This window comes from Macrobrachium nipponense, chromosome 15 (genome assembly GCF_015104395.2).
Source record: "Macrobrachium nipponense isolate FS-2020 chromosome 15, ASM1510439v2, whole genome shotgun sequence".
In the NCBI taxonomy this organism is placed as follows: Eukaryota; Metazoa; Arthropoda; class Malacostraca; order Decapoda; family Palaemonidae; genus Macrobrachium; species Macrobrachium nipponense.
Window position 1 is genome coordinate 38,287,403 of NC_087208.1, and position 18,745 is coordinate 38,306,147.

An 18,745-nucleotide genomic window follows, 5' to 3' on the forward strand; every position below is an offset into this window, starting at 1 on the left:
ATTCAGTTCTTTGCTTCCTAAAAATGTTGTACAGTACTTTCTTTTTTTTTAACAATCGAATATATTTGACATCAGCTTCTTCCCCAGAGTTATACTCCATGTTACTATTCATATAGTGAGTCTGTGTCTGGTACAGTTTCCTGTGATGTATTTTGAAGTTCTGTCCCAAGTTGGAAGTTACGGATTGAGGTCAGGGTAAAGCCAGCTATTAGGATAAGAAATGTGTTGACAAATTAACTTTTAATTAATAATTAATCTCAATATCCAGTAGTTTTAAGGTGTTCATTTTCAGTTTTGTTTCTGTGAAATGTTTATTTTCAAGCTTAGTTCTGCCTTATTTATGAACAGGATGTTTTGGGCATTTTGCAATATTTTTTTCTACTTCGTACAGTAATCAGTAGTAGGCCACTTATGAAATGTTGAAAGATTCTGTGCTCTCAGAAACTTTCTTTTATTTGCCCTAAAATATTAGTCGACTTTCATACCAGTTTCGATGTTTTGTGTTTTCTTAAAAGCTAGGAATCTGTATCCTTAGATGGCCTTTTAAAAAAAAACAAGTTTCTTGTTATATGTTGTCATAGCCTGAGTTACAAAATGATAATCTATACCAAAGAAATTTATAATCTCATCCATTGTCATTTTCACCTCATAAATTTTTATGTTTTATAGCATGACTTTAGTTTTTGTAGCCTAGCTGAAGTTTTCATTTAATTCAAACGATCGCATTTCGAAAAGGTTTATGCAATTTCCAGAATTTGTACTATTATGTATTTTCTGAAGTTAGTTATCTTTCTCCATACTGAGTATGTGTTGGAATATAGAGAATTTTTGTTAAATTTTGCCTCATTTATTAAGTTCTAACAGTACCTGTGTTTTGGACTAAAGTTTAGCGGCTGTTTTACTTTGCAGTGGCAAAGTGAGAGAGAGAGAGAGAGAGGGCAGAGCCAGAATGGTTCAAAACCATTGGCAAGAACCAGGTAGGAAAGGTTTGGAACTTTTAAACAACCCACACTTGATGGGTGAAAACTCTGAGAAATGAATGACTTCATAGTATTTACTGATGTCTCGGTGGTTTAACTGGTAGTTGCCATGATATATAAATGCACTGTTGTCTAATCATTCATCTGATTATAGATCTATATAATAACTTCATGAATAACCAATGGACAAAAGAAAAAGTTAATGCTGTATTGTCTGTTCTCAATAAATGTGACTTTGTAAAAAAAATGTCTAACTGACCCATTGAATAGTTATTCTTTTGCAAGATGATTGCCATTTCATCTTCCACAAGATTTACTACAGTAGCAATATTTTGTAAGAATAATATATACTATACAAGTATTAACCCATTATTGCTTAATGTCTCTTTGGAGTACTGCTTGCAGTTGGGAAATTTTTAAGAGAAGATATACCTTCCAAATGCAAAAACATGTGTAGAACAGAAGCATATAATGTAGTGCACATTTACCAAAGTCTGATACGAGAAAATACTTTAGATCTTGGAATTAACAGCCATAGTTATTAAAAATGTCATGAAAAAACTTATAATATTCCTTAGAAAACAAATTTATTACCAATACATGTTACCAATACAAATGAATACTTTACATTGTACTATCAGCTGATCATTTTCCACAGCACTTTGAAAAAAATGTATCTTCCACAGTGCTTATCTTTCTTCCCAAAGTTCATGACTGCTAAAGTCATGGAAGACACCAAACCACAGTATATTATGACTTTATTTATATACATATGGAAGCTTGTTTTTTCACTGTAATACATTGACCTATTAATGTAGGCTTTTGTATATCAACTTTGGTGAAAAAATATAACTTCTACACAGTAAAATATTTTGTATTGAAAAGCATTTCTCAATTATATGCACTTATAAAAGCTAATTTATTCCCATGATTCTTCATTTAACTAACTAGGTATAATTTTAGACAACATAAGTGTAAACATTCTTGCAACTAGTCTCCCATTACTTTAAGAAAACATCAGGAAAATATTACTTTGACAAACTAAATAGATCCTATGATTGTTATATATACTGAGTACTACACAGAAAGTAACAAAAACCCATGCCAAAATTACTATATAAATAATCCATTAACAGTAAAGTTAATGATCACCAGTTGATCTCTCACCTTACAAAATTTGAAAGTAAGTTCTTATAATATTCAGTGACAAAACTCATTATATCTAAGCTTCTAATGTAACACTCCTTGAGTATAAAATAGTCAGCATCTATGGGAAGCTACTGCATCATTGGTTGTTGTTTCTGGAGCTGGCTTTGCTGCCAAACTTGCATGTGTTTGCTTCTGGTGTTTTCTAACTCGTTGACCAGTCTTTTTGTGTGGTCTAGTCGATGCATTGCCATTTGTAGGGTCTTCTGGGAATTATAACTAGATCCTTCATGAGCTTGACCTGGAAATCATAAAATCAATCATTAAATATTCTAACCATCACAGAAATACAGGCAGTCCCCGGGTTATGACGGAACATCATAAAAAATCCTAAGAAAACCTTACTTTTAATGCTTTGGGTGCATTGAAAACTATGTAAACTGCATTCTTATTGCATTTTTCATAAAAAAAAAACAAATATTGATTATTTTGCATTTTTGGTGTCATATTTCATCTCCCAGATCAGCCTTGTAGGCGTCATAACCCTGGAAATAATGTCTGATGAATATAATTGAGAAGCGTCTTAACCTCAGAACATCGTAAGCCGAACCCGTTGTAACCCGGGGACTGCCTATGAAGCATTTATAAAATGCCAAATGAAGTGCATCTGGGAATTAAAAATAAAAGTACACTTCAGTATTAATAAATTACATACCTGTAGATACTTGTGTGAGGTAATTAATCTGCTTCGCTAGTTCAGTTTCAACATTAGCTAGAGTCTGTTTGAATTGATTCACATGTGCCTCTACTTGCTTGTTTGCTGGCTTGTCTTTTCCAAGTTCCGTCAAAGCTTGACCTGTCAAACAATTGGTATACGGTAATAAAAAGTACTGTTTATCCAAAAACTTTACTTCATCCACCCTGTGGCCAGCTTATCTCATCTGTAGAATAGTCAGAGATTCAGGGTAATAAGTAATATAGTACTTAGGGTTGTGACTTGCTGTCTCATCCCTCCTTGCATTAATAATTTTTGCTAAACTACACAAGTAGCAAATTGCTTCACTTGGCAAACATCATCACTAAATTCTAAATTACGTATATTTGCTCAAAGTAAATGCAAGAATAAGTTATCGATGGAAGAAAGAAATGACTAGAGGATAGAAAACAGCCTCAGAACTGTTGCTGATAGTAAGAAATTGAAAAGTCTATGATCAATGTTTTCGCAGACATGACACTGTGGCAAAATAGGCAACTCAAAGTAAAAAAATACTGAAAATAGGTATAAAATTATGGAAATATTTTGAAATATCAAATTTTAGTTTTAGTAAATATGCCTTAACTGAAGATAACACTTGACAATAAGATAGGAATCTCACATCACTGCAAAATAACATATTTGTACAACAACAGTTTAGAATCTTAAGTGAGTCATAGCCAACAGAAGAACTAGCATGGTTACTCATACGCAGCCTGATTTGACTTTTACTTGGTCTGAATCACATACGGTTGATTCTGACATTCATGATGAACACAAAACCTTATCAATTCAATAATTTGACAATTTAATTAAATATGAGCATAAGAAAGGTTAACAAACCATTAGCTACCCTTCTGATCACTGACAAACATTAAGTCAGTTGGCAGACACAAAAAGATTCAATGTTTTATGATAGTGTCAAAGAAATGGTCAGTAACTAATCAGAAAATACTGATTTGCTTTTTCATGATTAGCACTCCAATTTCAGCAAGTTAGTTCAAATTCAGTCAGAGTTCAGTATTTAAATTCTAAAGAGTAATATAAAGGTAAAACTGAAGACTACTACCGCAGCCTGGTTCCTGCATGTTGCTCATCAGAATATTTACCACATTTTGTTTATGTTTTATGATAGTTACCCTCTTTTGTTAATGTTTGTACATTGATCCCCAAATGGGTGGTAATAAACACAGCACCCATTTTACATGTAAACTGGTACCTGGTTATCAACCTAAAGGAAAACAGTAATTAGCCTGCATTTTTACCAAAATGTAAGTCATGCTAACTTAACCGCTACCCCCAAATTAGCCTATCGAGCCAACGGGCCAACAGATCTTCAAGGATACAGAATATTTCCTGCCTTTTGTTTGTGTTAATAATAGGTATGTATATCTTCAAGGGGCTCATACTAAACAAGAACACCACTTTACCCTTAAATTGGTAACCTAATGGCTGAGCTAAAGGGCTGTGGTAGTAGTCTGCAATTTTATAACTAACTTACATTTACTGGTACTGGGGTGAAATGCCTAGATTAACTGTGGTTTTATTAGGATAAACCCCCTAATTTAAGTCAGGTTATCAATCGTACACCGTGCACTCCCTAATTTAGGTTAGGTTACGAATCGTATAACGCATGACAAATTGAGGTTAGGTTATCAATCGTATAACATATGCGGCCTAATTTAGGTTATGTTATGAATTGTAAAACGCATGCCGCCTAATTTAGGTTAGGTTATGAATCTTGAAATGCAGTCACTCCTAGGCCTCTCTATCCTTAAAATACCTTAAAATATGCATGCCATTAGGTACAGGCTAATTAGGGTACCAGCTATACTAGTATAAGGTACTAGGTAGGTTACCATACGCCATAGCTAGTACCTAGGCTAATTAGGACTTAAAATATAGTTTTTTTCAGTACCTTAGTTCATACATACCTAGGGAAAAAACCGCATGGTACAGGGTGGACCATGTACGATCAATGTGTACAACCCCCAAAAGGTGCATAATAGCTAACGCGTCCTGACATCAGAGATGGGCATCAGACGCGATGGATGGAAAAGAAACGGACCTAAAGACTCTACTCCGGTGTCAGGACGCGTTATAATGTACTTTTCTTGGGGTTGTACACATTGATCATACATGGTCCACCCTGTACCATGCGGTTTTTTACCCTAGGTAGTAGGCAACTACTAGGCTAGGCTACTACTAGGTTATCCTATGGACTGGATCATTTTGACATGAAACTTCGATCTTTTGAAAGGTAATTATTTATTTATTTAAAAATGAAGAAAATTTCGATCTTTTGAAGGGTATTTATTTATTTATTTATTTATTTATCTATCTATTTACCTACTATTTATTTATTTAAAAATGGCGAAACTTCGAGCTTTTGAAAGGTACATATACTATTTACCTAGCCCTAGTAGTATTAATTTAATTAATCTCATTTATTTATTTATGTATTTTAACAATTAGGCTAAATATCGAGTGAAAAGTGGTAAAATACCTACTAGCATTTTACCCTAGGTACCTCTTAACTTATTCTACGTTAGTATGTACCTAGTAGTACTACTACGTAGCTACTACTACTACTAGGTAGTAAGTAGCTAGCTCCCTAGTAGTCTAGGATACTTAGCATACCAGCGGTCTGCAAAACAGTGGCTATATCCTTCTCTATGTTTTCCAGAGCTTGCAGTCTGTCCATTGGTGATGAAACGGCCATTTTCTCCCCTTTATTTTCACACGAACAAATTACTCAATTACTATCAGCAGTGTTGATGATGCCTTGACACACTGTAAGCAAGGGAAAACGTACACAAAGTCACAAACACAAACAAAAAGAAGTAGAAAGATGCCTCTTCTTCTTCGTTACTTTTGTTGCAGGAAAGGGATAATATCATAATCGACATGAATTGAAATAAATATTTTGAAGTAACATAAAGCAAAGTTAAACTAAATAATAGTAAAGTAAACAAAGGAAATAGAGCTTTGCACCTCTTAAACAGTGTAGTAGTGTGCCCGGAACTGTGTTTGTGGAGTGAACTCTTAGGAATCAGGAACCTCTTCTTCTGCTTTACTTCAACTATCGAGAGTCATCATGACTAAAGGATCACATCCATATTCAATAGAAAATCATAAATGATATATCTGGGTTATTATGACTAAAGGACCATATACATATTCAATAGAAAATCATAAATGATATGACTAAAGGACCATATTCATATTCAATAGCAAAGCATAAATAATATATCTGAGTTATCACGACTAAAGGACCATATTTATATTCAATAGAAAAGTATAAATAATAATATATCTGAGTTATTTTGACTGAAGGAACCATATTCATATTCAACAGAAAAGCATAAATAATATACCTGAGTTATTATGACTAAAGGAACCATACTCACATTCAATAGAAAAGCATAAAATTATATTTGAACTTCTGTAACTGAAAATCACGTTTAAGTGATACTGATATAGTAGTAAGATTAAAATCAGCCTTGTGCTGGCACGGGCTCTTGCTTTTGAGATTGATACTGATATTCTACATGGAGTATTCTCTTGTAAGTAATACGATAAGACATTTATTCTTCATGACAGAACTTGAGTAACAATACAGTGTCCTTAGTTCTGCATGGGTGCTCGTGCAAACCTGATAGCTAATCACATTTATTTACAAAATAATAGTCGTACTTGTGCTTATTATTAACTTCGGCCATAAAATCAAATAGGTTCAGTTTTTAGTTTAAATACTGGTGGCAAGTTTCCTGACAATGAAACCTCTTCTGAAATTTAATAAGAAAAATTAGAATCTTTATAGTATTCCTTAAATTAAGTAGTAAATAAAAATGGTCCGAACACGTAAGATAGAAATGAAAATAAGATGAATCACAAATCATTGCAAATAGCATCTATTTGAAGACATGTTAAATAACACGAAAATAATATTTCCACGCCATTCATTAAAATAAAAAAGTAGATAAGAAAAATATTAATACGTAAGATATGCATTCAGCCATAAATAATCACAAGTCTTCATAAACTAGCATCTCTTCGAAGGCATATAAAGTAAGACTAAAATACGCCATTTTACACACTATACATTAAAGTAACTAATAATTAAGAACGGTCTTAGCATGAGGAATATATATGAAAGTAATATGAATTAAAAATCTTCATAAATAGCAGCTATATATAGAAAAAATATATAAAATGAGACCCATTACCAGAATGGACACCGTTTTACACACTATACACTAAAATAACAAATAATTAAGTAAGGTCTTAGCATCTATAATATTTAAAAAAGTAATATGAATAAAAAAGACCCCATAAATAGCAGCTATATATAGGAAAAAAATAATATATAAAATGAGACTCATTACCAGGATGTCTTCTGTCAACGCCTTAATGTAAACAGACGAAGGAGACTGAACGGAATTTCGAAAAGTCATTTGTAAGTTATAATATTTCGTTTTTATTCTGTTTTTACCGCAGTTTCTCTTGTAAAATTAATACACAAAATGAAATAAGTGTATATATATCACTATTAAATATTTAGTTTATCTAAAAGAGGGTTGTTTTGACCGAATTCCCGTAGCCCTATAGGTTGCCTTAGGCTCCTTTTGGGTACCTAGGCTATTTATAGTACTATTAATTCGTATACTAGCAAGGTACCTAATATATTTCTTTATTTATCAACGGAATTATTTATTTATTGTCTATTTATTTATCCTGTAGATCAATATTTTATTAATTCTGCTTAGTCACTTTCGTACCCTAAGCGATAGGGTTATGCCCAGTTTAGTGTAGGCCTATTTTAATTATTTTATTCAAGGAATTCCAATACATCTTTAGGCCTTTAAAATGTCTAGTAAGTAAGATTAGCCTAATTTCATGCCGGACAATTAATCTTGTCCATTTCTGACTGCTCGCTTGAGATTGCGCGACCACCATAGCCCTAGGTATAGGTATACCGAGGCCTATGAGTGAAATGGAGAATATTTGTACTAAAATGTTACTTGAAACGATTATTGCAATATAAGCTCAAAAATATTTGGTAGGTCTAAGTAATTGCTCCACATCGGGTATTTCCTTGGAAATTGACGTATTGTATAGCCCTAGTATTTTCGTTGCTTAGGCTATTAAGAATATTCCGTTATTTTTGGTCGGTCGACTGTAATTAACCGACCAAGGGTTAGTAATAAACCCAGCAAAATGCATTTGACGCCCCAATCCCTAGCAGCTTTCTTATTCGCAGGACTGTTCCTTGCAGTCCGTGTGGAGTTGTTACTTAGAAATACCAAATATTTTTGTATATTTTGAATTGTGCTTCGAATATTTCTGCCGATTGATTTGTTGATAAATGACCTAACCTAACCTAGGGCATGAGGTTCTTAATTTGTAAACCATCTATACATTTACGTAAATCAAAATGAGAACTGTCTGTGGAATTAGAGTTTCTTGCAGTTGACTGGGGTGTTCCTATAAGCTAAAACCGCCATTAACCAAAACTCAGCGCCATAAGCACCTTTGTGACACCTCTGTTAGGTATGATAATGCGCCTTAACTCTTGTTTTTTTCATCGTCCATCCAGACCTGTGGTGTTTTTGTATGTAACAATGCGTCCCGGGCTTCAGATAGTTACGCTATTTGTAAGTTTTAGGTAAATAAAAGGATATCTGGGTGTACATTCGCAACTGAAAAGTGTTTTAATAATTTATTGTATGCGAATTACACCGTTAATAAGCAAAATAGGATATTATTATTGTTGAATGTAAGCTGAATGTAACTATCTAAAGCCCGGGAAGCAGTGTTACCATACAAATACACCACAGGCGGATGGACAGATGAAAAAAAACAGAGTTAATAGTATGTTATGACTGTTAATATGTGAAGTAATGGATAATAGTACATATTAATTTGGAAATTATTCTGAAACATTCATGAAATGCAGGGCAGAATCTAAAACTGCATCTGTGCAACTTACATAAGTCAGTATAGTAGACAAGGAGAGCAACAATTGAAAATGGCAGCATGATTGAATCAAAGTAAAGATATTTATATTTTTTTCCCACAAGGATACAATTAAAATGTAGAATTTAAAAGCATTACCTACAGAATGTATAAAAAATGGCATAGGTCGAGAATGAGGCGTGCCGAGCAACTTAGCTTTTAAATGGAAAATTAACTGCAAAATAGTGCATCTCTCTCTCTCTCTCTCTCTCTCTCTCTCTCTCTCTCTCTCTCTCTCTCTCTCTCTCTCTCTCTCTCTCTCTCTCTCTCTCTCTCATAGAGCCTTACTGCATATGAAGAGCTTGGACGACTCTTGCTTCAGTTGAGGTTTCCATAGTACTGAGATTCATGGCTGAAGTGCAGTGGGTAGACCCCGTTACAAATGAGATAGTTGCAAAGAATTCATGTCTACCAACTGGAAAAGATACTGGGAGCTCAAAGGTTTAGTTGGCTGGCCAATTATTGAGAAAGGATTGGGAACAATTTTGAAGCAAAAAAGTAATAGATATTGAAAGAACATGATGGAAACCAGTGGAAATACTAAAAAAATCAAGAGAAGACATCATAGATGCTTATGCCAGATTGGAATTCAATCATAAATGCATAAGACAAAAGACAAGGGTGCTAACTCTTCTCACACCTAATTCCTGAGAGATAAAATTTGTTGTGAAAACATTAGTAATGATGATGATGTTGAGAAAGCAGCGAATGGTTTTTAAATCATTGTCATAGTTGTCTAGTGTCTCCCAGAACGATAGTGAATATGGACTTTGAGTGTTAATATGGACTTGTGTGTTTTCAGATAAGAGTATTCAAAAGTTTAGAGTACTTAGGACAGAGAAAATTAAATACATCTTCATTTTAGTTCTTGTAATATATTCATTCCTAAGTTGAATCATAGAGAACCATATACGTACCCATATATACTGAGCACAATCCAGTACTATCAGTTATAGCGTGATTGAAGTTTCAGATTGATGTTGGTAACTTGCCAAGTAATTCAGGGATGTAGGTTTAATTGAATAACTTGTAATCTTTTTAATTTAAAAAACGTTAGTTTGTTCCGACACGTAATACAAACCCTCGGTCTTTTACATATGGAATATACTTACAGTGGCAGCTGGACCAGTCACAAGCTTTCGAACAAGGTGGTTCGGGAGTTAACTGCTTGTCCAATGGTCGGGAGTCCCGCCTGACTGGAGGGTAAACATCCACTTTGCTTTTGGCCGCCAACGGAGACAGACATGTTGTTCGCCACTCTGCCCGCCATCGTCGTTTCCTTTCGCCTTCGCTACGAAGTCTTTCTTGTGTAATTGGTATCTTTGGTAGTACTTGGAGTGTGACTGTGAGTACTTACTATTCCTTTTTTTCATTAGATATATTGTGTTCTTGTGGTGTAATGAGCAGCCACGAGACGGAGAGATCCCCCCGCCCCCCAGCCAGCCAAAGATTGTGCCCTGGTGTGGAGGGCCGTAAGTGCGGGGCCTTTAGATCCCTTGAAAAGGATGACCCTCATGAATTGTGTACTTGGTGTCGAGAGCGAGATTGCTCTCGGACCGACACTTGTACCGTATGTGTGTCTTGGTCGGAGGAGCAGTGGGAGCACTACGAGGGGAGGAAGAAAGCGTGTAAACCGGCCAAGGTGTCGTCGGAAAGCTCTCCAGCGACACCATTGGTTACAGACACGTCTTCTTCTTTCCTCCCTCTGAGTCAGCTCCCGCGTGTGGCTCCTTCCCCGTCAGGGGACGTGTCACGTTCCGCCTCTTCACTTGACCTGTCGAGTGCAGAGGAGGGGGCGCGGCACCCCGATTTGCAGTTGTACTCGGAGTCTTCCGTTCGCTCGGGGTGGGAGCTTTCCCCCCCCGGGCGAACGGGAACCCCCCCCACTAATCCGACCTTTGCCTCCTCAGGTGTGACTGCCTGCCGCGGGTGGAGACCTCGAGCAGGTGTGGCACTCGCTGGGACTTTCGGGCACACCGAGTATTCAGGGGCTGCTGTATCACCTGGCTGCACAGGGTGCCAGTCCGGTGACGCATGGCCCGGTGACGTCGACGATAACAACGGTGTCGACGCCTGGGTATGCTGCTCCTCCCCACCTAGTCTACTCCCAGCACGTGACGACGGTGACCCCTACAGCTGCTGTCCAGGCCCCGCTGCTATTCGTGCCTGAAGAGGAGCTGACCCCACCGCCTATTTTTGCTGCCCTCACCCCTGCCCCTGACTTTCGGTACCCGAAAAGTTCCCCGCTCGACCTGCCGCCAGTACCTGTCGTTGCCGCTCCGGTTCCAGATCCTGCCGTCTCCGCTCCTGCCCGTGGTATTGCTGCTCCCACCGCAGGTCCCTCCGGACAGGTGCAGCTGGGCCGTGTTGCTTTGGCAACTGCCCCAGCCCCGTCCTGGATGGAGGACCTGACAGTGTTCCTGAGGAAGCTGACGAAGAAGAAGAGGAAGAAGAGGAAGTTGTCGTCGTCTTCTTCGTCGTCTTCATCGTCGTCGTCTGCAGCCACCTCTTCCCCTTCGTCTTCCAAGGCCCCACAGCTGAGGAAGAAGAAGGTGGCCTCCTCCCCCACTAAGAAGTCACGCTCAGAGACCTCTAAGGGTCTGTCCCACTCCGGTGGGGCGGGTGACCATGCAGTCAGGGTCCAGACCATTGAGCCTGCTCACCGGCAGCACCCAGGCACGGAGCGGAAGACTGGTGGCAGTCGCTCAGGCGACTCCTGCCAGACTGGCGATCGCTCTCGTAGCGATCACCTGGTCCCCAGGGTTGACGCGACGGTCCCACCGAACCGTACGCGGGCTGAGGCGAGGAAGAGGTCCCCCCGGTCACCAGGCCCAGTCTTGGCTGGGCCAGGTACCGTGACGCGTCGTGAGGATGGTGCACACTCCCACCGCGCCAGTGGACTCTACCGGTCTCCCGACCGGACGGATCGCTCAACAGGTAGCAGCTCTCCTGACGCTCGGGACCGTCGCTACCGTTCTCGGTCCAGTAGCTCTCCCGAGGGAGACTGCAGGACTAGACCTGCAGCCCGATCGTCACCGCGGGTTGGCGATCGCCTGCAGCTCCCCCAGCCCACCGGCTCTGCTGGTAGGCAGGGGCGGAGCGTCAGGTCTGCCTTTCCTATCCCTTCAACCTCCTCGGGCTACACTGGGAGGAGCGAGGCGATCAGGAGTGACCGTGAGGAGTGCGCTTCTCACGGTCGCACCGCGAGGGCCTACGAGCCTGGCATGGTCTTGGGACCGAGCAGATTGTACACCCAAATGGTTGGAGGAGACCAAGAGGGGTCTGTCGTGGTTCCACCTGTGGAAGGAGGAGGATCTCAGGAAGTGTTCTCCCTGGATGGATTTGACGGTCCATCTCCTCAGGACGCGATCACTCCCGAGATCCAGAGGTCATTTTCGGAGGTCATTGCGCTGATTCGTCAGCACAATGACCTCGGGGAAGGATCGGTGCTCCCTTCCTCCGAGCCTCCATCGAGGCTGGAGTCGTTCTGGGGGCCTAAGAAGGAACCCAGGACGACGGTGGGTCTGCCCCGGTCTGCCTTGGCCGACGGTGTGCTGGGCCAGGTGAACTCTCTTGTTTCCGGACAGGAGGGATCGCTTAGGTCTGGCAGGTTTACCAAACTGCTCCCCCCTCCTCTACCACGACAGAGGCAGTTCTACGTGCCATCGGAGGACCCGCTGCCACCCAAGCAGGTTAACCCAGAGCTAGCTAGGCTAACTCCGGGGGTGTCTCTTCAACACCTGCTGGCTGAGAACCTCTGGTTCTCACAGCAAGAGGCACAGGCCTTGGAAGCGACTGCCATGGCAGCATTCCAAGCAGTCTCCTGGCTGGACCTGTGGTCCCTCACATTGTCCAGAGTCGCGGCCTCCTCAGGAAACATCACTCCCGAAGGGGACCCAGCTTACGGGAGACTGTGTCAGTCCGGGGGTAGGGCTATTTCCTACCTCGCCCAACAGACGGCCAACCTGTGGGCCAACCTGGTCCTAAGGCGTCGGGACGCAGTCCTCGCTCGAGTGACCAGGTCGGCAGGGCGTGAGGCAGCTTTGAGTCTGAGGAATGGACCAGTGCTGGGTTCCTCCTCTCTCTTCCCTAGAGAGATGGTGGACGCTGCAGTGGAACAGCGGCGCACTGAGGACAGTGACTGCCTAGTACACCAGGCAGTCTCAAAGGCGTCTGGGCAGCTTCGTGCCACTGCGGCCAAGACGACTTCCTCATCGAGGCTGAGAGGAAAGACCCAGCCTTTGACTTCTGCGGTAAGGAGTGATCGTCAACCCTCCTCCCAGTCCTCCTTCTCACGAGGAGGATCTGGGAAGAAGTCGAAGAAGGGGAAACGCTAGGGACAGCGTTCCCCTCACCTGCTGCCGGAAGTGGGGGGGTGCCTGGGGAGCCATTGGGCAACATGGCAGCGCTACGGAGCCGAGACCTGGATAGTGGATGCCCTTCGGGAGGGATATCTACTACCTTTCGGGTCGCGGCCACCCCTCACTTCACACCTGGCCCATCTGCAGATGTATGTTCCCAGTTCTGCCAGGGAGGTAGCGCTTCGGCAAGAGGTAGAAGTCTCTGTGTCTTCACGGCTGGCTGTTATCCACCATCTCTTGCGAGCGAGAGGCTTTTCTCGCCGAGCAGTAACACAGAGGGTAGGGTACCTCAGACAGTCCTCTGTAGCAGTGTACCAGGGGAAGTGGTCTGTCTTCTGTGGTTGGTGTTGTGGATGGGGTCTCTCTCCACTCGGAGCCACTCTTCAGCAGGTAGCGGATTTCCTTGTCTTCCTTCGCCGAGAGAAGCTCCTCTCCGTCTCCGCAGTTAAAGGTTACAGAGCCCCTCTGGCCCTAGTCCTTAAACTGCAGGGAGTGGACATTTCCACGGTGATGAAGAGCTTCGAGAGGTCTGGCCCACCCAGGGAACTCAGGTCCCCGGGGTGGGACGTGACTCTCATCCTTAGGAGTTTGACTCGCAGACCCTTCGAGCCACTCCGAGAGTCGTCAGACAGGGATCGGACCCTCAAGACCGTCCTTCTGTTGGCCCTGGCATCGGCAAAGAGAGTAGGGGAACTTCATGGTCTTTCTTTCAATGTTAAACACTCGAGGGTATGGGGATCAGTGATGCTCGATTTCGTCCCGGATTTTGTAGCGAAGACCAGAACCCTTCGGTCCCTGACGACCGGTTCGAGTCATTCACGAACACAACGATGCGGATGAGATGCTGCTTTGTCCTGTGAGGGTGCTACGGCACTATCTGAAGAGATCTCGTCACCTCAGACCTGAGTGTCGACACCTCTTTGTTAGCACCGGGGTTACCAAGAAGGAAGTGAGGTAATCCGGAAGGCGTACTCTTCAGACAGGAGTGACGACACCAGTACCCTTCATCCGAGAGCCCACGAAGTCAGAGGTATTGGTCCAACCCTTGCGTTCTGCAAGAACTTCTCCATGGCACAGGTGCTGAAGCCAGGGGTTTGGGCCAATCAGACCACTTTTACCTCCTTCTACTTTCGGGATATTGCCCACAAGTCCTTGGACACTTTTTCCTTGGGACCCGTGTGGCTGCTCAACAAGTTGTGTAGCTTACCCAGCTCCCTCGCCAGACAAGGTAGCATCTCATCCATGTGAGACTGCATGAATGGAAGAGTGAATGAGAGTGTGACTGGCTTCTCTTTCTCCTCTTTTCTTCCCTCTCCCTGCGGGCAGAGGGTGGCGGTTGTCACTACGCTGGACAGGATGCTGATGCAGGTAAGCTACGCGACTGAGCTCCATTCTTCCCTTTCATTAGGGATAGAAGCGTTTATCCGCCACTCCCCTAACAAGGCGGGGAGTGGACACCAACAAGAGACAAACCCAAGACTTTATATTTGGCTCTTGCGTAGGAACTAGTTCTTGCTTGCTATTCATAAGAGGCACGCTTGCCTCCCTCTTATGAATGTGGTCCAGAGGTCTGACCACTGATCCCGCGGTCCACACCCCGATCAGCTGGACAGAGGCTAGGATCTTTCCCTCTGCTCTTACGACCAGGGAGGGAACCAAGGTCGGACGAACACCAGTCTGTTCATAATACGTACTCAGATTCCACCCACCAATAAGTGAGTCTTCCATATGTAAAGGACCAAGGGTTTGTAGTAGTGTCGGAACAAATTACAATTTGTTCATGAAACTTACCTGACAGATATATATATAGCTGTATTTCTGACGTCCGACAGAATTTCAAAATTCGCAGGCACAGTAGTGGGCGGCCGGCCAGGTGGTAGTACCCATTCCCGCCGCTGGGCGGCGGATATCAGGAACCATTCCCCTTTTCTATTCATATTTTTTCTGTCGCCGGTGCTGCAAACATCTGTTTACAGTACCTCCGTCTAGGATTTTTTCATTATCTCGCATAATATTATCTGGATTGACTTTGGTATCGACTTCTGGATTGTTGGATTGGCACGCGGAATAGTGGATTGGTTTTTGATTTTGGATTGGCTTTTTCTAGATTCAGTATGTCTGGATCAAGTTCGGGAAGTTTCAGAGTGTGTGTGAGGAGTGAATGTAAGGTGAGGCTTCTTTAAACCTTCAGTTGATCCTCACACAGTTTGTATGGATTGCAGGGGCATGTTTGCGTGGCTGATGATCGGTGCAATGAATGTAAGGATTTGGATGATGATAAATGGAGGATGTATGAGACCTATCGGCGTAAATTAGAGCGCGATAGAGTCAGGAGGTCTTCCTCTAAGGGCAGCTCTACTAAAGGTAAGGATTATAACATTTCTCCTCCTCTAACACCAGTATATTTTGCCCAACCTAATCCTGTGTTGTTGCCTTCGGGCCCCAGTGCTGTGTCTGGAGGAAGGTAACACCCTTTCTCTGATTCTAGAGTCTATTTTCGTGCTCTCGAATCTAAAGTGTTGGCCCTAGAAACCGGCCCAGTGAAAGTTTGTGTCAGTGCCCTAGTGTTGTGGAGGGGGCGTCAGATCGGCCCCATAATGCCTCTAGGCCTAGACCTCTATCGGACTCCCAGGACTCAGGGAGTGGGTATGTCGAAAGCCGCAGGAGGGTTACGGGGGCTCCCCACCGATCGGCGTCCCTTCGGCAGGCCTTTGTTGCTAAATCCCAGGCTGCCAAGGAGCGCGCAGAGCGCGTATCCTTAAAGATTGCTTTTCGTCCTCCGAAGCGTCCTCCCCGCGCAAGGGTGGAGCGCTCGGAGAGACTCGCGTCCGCTGAAAAGGACTTTTCGCTTTGAGGACGCTTCACGTCCTATGTCTCCTCTTTTCGTCAGAGGCGCTTATGACGCCTTTCCTCCCCAGAAGAGGAGGAAGGCGTTCTACCGATGAGGACGTTAGTGTCCACTGCACAGGCGTGTTCACCTGAGAGGCAGATAGCTGTACCTGCTAGAAGGAAGGAGGCGTCCCCTCGCCCCTCGCCTTCTCGCAGTCTCAGTCCTGCCCTTCTTTTGTTGCTCCTTCGTCACCTACGAAGGATATCCTTGTGTCCCTTCAGGACCAGATTACGTCGCTGATGGCTCAGAGGACTTGCCCAGCAGCAGTCGAGTCTAGGCGTAGGAAGGACGTTCGGGCTGCCCGTCAAGAGGACGAAGCGGCCTCTTCTCTCTCAGCTCGCTCGTCTCTCTCTCCGCCTCCGGATCGTCACGCTTCTCGCTCTCCTAGCAGATCTTTTACTCGCTCAGGAGAGGACGCTCGTCAGGACGCTCGGCGCTCGAAGCAGGACGCTTTGCGCTCTCGGCAAGTAGCGGTTGAGGACGCTCGGCAGGACGCTCGGCGTGCTAGACAGGACGCTTTGAGCTCTCTTCAAAGACGCTTTGAAGGACGCTCGGCAGGACGCTCGGCGTGCGAAGCAGGACGCTTCTGGTCATAGACAGACGCTTTTGAGGACGCTCAGCAGGACGCTCGCCGTGTGAAGCAGGACGCTTTTCGAGCGAAGCAGGACGCTTTGGAGCCTGCAAAGCAGGACGCTCGCTCTTCTAAGCAGGACGCTTTTGGCGCTGCTCTTCAGGAAGCTCGCTCTTCCTTTCGAAGGGGAGCTTCGGTTAAAACAGTTGACTTGACTTCTAAGGATGCTTCTCTTTCGGAAGATGTCCGTGCATCTAAAGATCAACGTACGGCTGCTTCCGTACCTGTAAGGGATACCTCCTACCAACGGAAGTCTTTATTCAGGATTGAGCCTAAGGGACTTACTCCCTCTCCGATAGGCGTTCTCCAGTTCCTCTTAGGGAGGAAGGGAGCATAGTAGTCGGGGAGTTTCCGTAGAGGAAGAACAACCGGTAGCTTTCAGCTGTCTCGGACTACAAGGTTCTTGTTAGGCTGTTGCGTTCAGCATTCGGAGACAAGTTCCAGCCTACAGACCCCCTAGGTCTCCTCCGTCACAACTTTCGTCGTCCAAGACCGTAAAGACCCCTGAATTCGTCGAAATGAAAAACGTCTTGTCGACCAAGAGGGCGTTTAAGAAACTCCAAGACTTTATGTCCAGAAGGAAGGATCAGGGCAAGACCACTTTCGCCCATCCACCCTCTAGACTCGCAGGGAAAGGAGGAGTTTGGTATGAGACCAAGGAGGATGTCGGGATAAAGGTCCCTTCGTCCGCGTTGGGTGATTTCTCAGTTTAGTGGACGCCCAGAGGAGGTCTTCCTTAGCGTCGGCTAAGGTGACCTGGACTCCAGTTGAGACTGACCACCACTTTGAAGGGTCTTCTTCGTACCCTTAATGTTTTTTAATTTCTTAGACTGGTGTCTGGGAGTTTTGGACCGTCATCTAGAAGTCTGATTCTCTCAGTCTGGGGGGCTGTGTCCAGCGTGTTGTCATGTATGGACAAGGCCGTCAGGGATGGTTCGGAGGAGCTAGTTTCGAATTGGAACTGCTTTCCTTTCCTAAAGAAAAGAGCATTGCTGTGCAATTTTACGGCTAAGTCGGTAATCTCCAGCTCAGAAAGCGGATTTGCTCCTTTTTGGCCGCCTCTTTCGGACCATCTCTTCCCCCAGGCTATGGTAAAGGATCTTGCACAGAGTTTGCAAGAGAAGGCGACCCAGGACCTCTTGGTTCAATCTTCAAGACGTCCAGCGGTTCCTTCCACGTCAAACTTTCAGCAAACCCCCGAAAGAAAGTCAAACCCTTTCGCGGGGACACCCCCTCGAGAGCAGCTCCCCGAGGAGAGGGTTTTCAAGAGGAAGAGCTTCATTCAAAACCAAAAACCAGCAAGTGAAGATCTCGTCCTTCAGACACCAGTCGGGGCCAGACTGGAATTCTTTGCGGAGTCTTGGAGGCGAGAGGAGCGGACCCTTGGACCCTCAAGATAGTAGAACGGGGGTACAAGATCCCTTTTCTTCATCCTCCTCCTTTGACTTTCGACTCCCAGAGACCTCTCTCCATCTTATCAGGGAGAGAAGAAAAGGGTTCTTTTCGATCTCTTAGACCAGATGGTCGAAAAAAAAGAGCGGTGGAACAAGTCCTGGACCTCCTAGAGTCACCGGGCTTCTACAACAGGATTTTCCTTGTGCCAAAGCAGTCATCAGGTTGGCGCCCGGTCCTGGATGTGAGCAGGCTAAATCTTTTTGTGGAGAAAAGATAAAGTTCAGAATGGAGAACGCCTCAGTCGGTGCTGGGAGCATTGAGACCTGGCGACTGGATGGTGTCTCTAGACCTGCAGGACGCATACTTCCACGTCCCAGTCCACCCTCCTGTCAAGGAAGTACCTGAGATTCGTCTTGGACAACAGGGTTTGGCAGTTCAGAGCCCTTTGTTTTTGGCTCAGCACGGCCCCAATGGTTTTCACGATGATTATGAGGAATGTAGCGAAGTGGCTCATTCGTCAGGAATCAGGATCTCCCTCTAACCTCGACGATTGGCTGATCAGAGCGTCGT

At 43.7% G+C, this 18,745-nt stretch overlaps 2 protein-coding genes across 4 annotated transcripts in view; one reads left to right on the forward strand and one right to left on the reverse strand.

The window, feature by feature from the left end:
- Nucleotides 1–1,550: 1,550 nt before the first annotated feature.
- LOC135227099 (mediator of RNA polymerase II transcription subunit 11-like) lies at nucleotides 1,551–5,727 on the reverse strand. Its single transcript, XM_064266953.1, has 3 exons — nucleotides 5,521–5,727; nucleotides 2,842–2,982; nucleotides 1,551–2,427 (listed from the first exon to the last, which is right to left on the reverse strand). The coding sequence occupies exons 1-3, from the start codon at nucleotides 5,600–5,602 to the stop codon at nucleotides 2,258–2,260; spliced, it is 393 nt and encodes a 130-aa protein (XP_064123023.1). The 5' UTR covers nucleotides 5,603–5,727; the 3' UTR covers nucleotides 1,551–2,257.
- A 1,549-nt stretch (nucleotides 5,728–7,276) lies between these two features.
- The window catches only part of LOC135227101 (protein ZNRD2-like), a 40,278-nt gene continuing 28,809 nt past the window's right edge, over nucleotides 7,277–18,745 (forward strand). The window contains exons 1-2 of one of the 3 annotated variants that reach the window (XM_064266956.1): nucleotides 7,312–7,339; nucleotides 10,013–10,243. The gene's annotated coding sequence lies outside the window, so the exon portion shown is untranslated. Of the gene's footprint in view, nucleotides 7,340–10,012; nucleotides 10,244–10,309; nucleotides 14,628–18,745 lie in introns of those variants that run through there. The other 2 variants (XM_064266955.1, XM_064266957.1) reach the window with 2 other exon arrangements.

What these genes read in the sequence shown, in the direction of transcription:
- LOC135227099 (XM_064266953.1), bottom strand. Translation starts at nt 5,602, where the DNA reads ATGGCCGTTTCATCACCAATGGACAGACTGCAAGCTCTGGAAAACATA. An exon ending in CACTGTTTTGCAGACCGCTG is followed by an intron (nt 2,983 to 5,520) that starts GTATGCTAAGTA and finishes ATTGTTTGACAG; the next exon opens with GTCAAGCTTTGACGGAACTT. An exon ending in CCTCACACAAGTATCTACAG is followed by an intron (nt 2,428 to 2,841) that starts GTATGTAATTTA and finishes TATGATTTCCAG; the next exon opens with GTCAAGCTCATGAAGGATCT.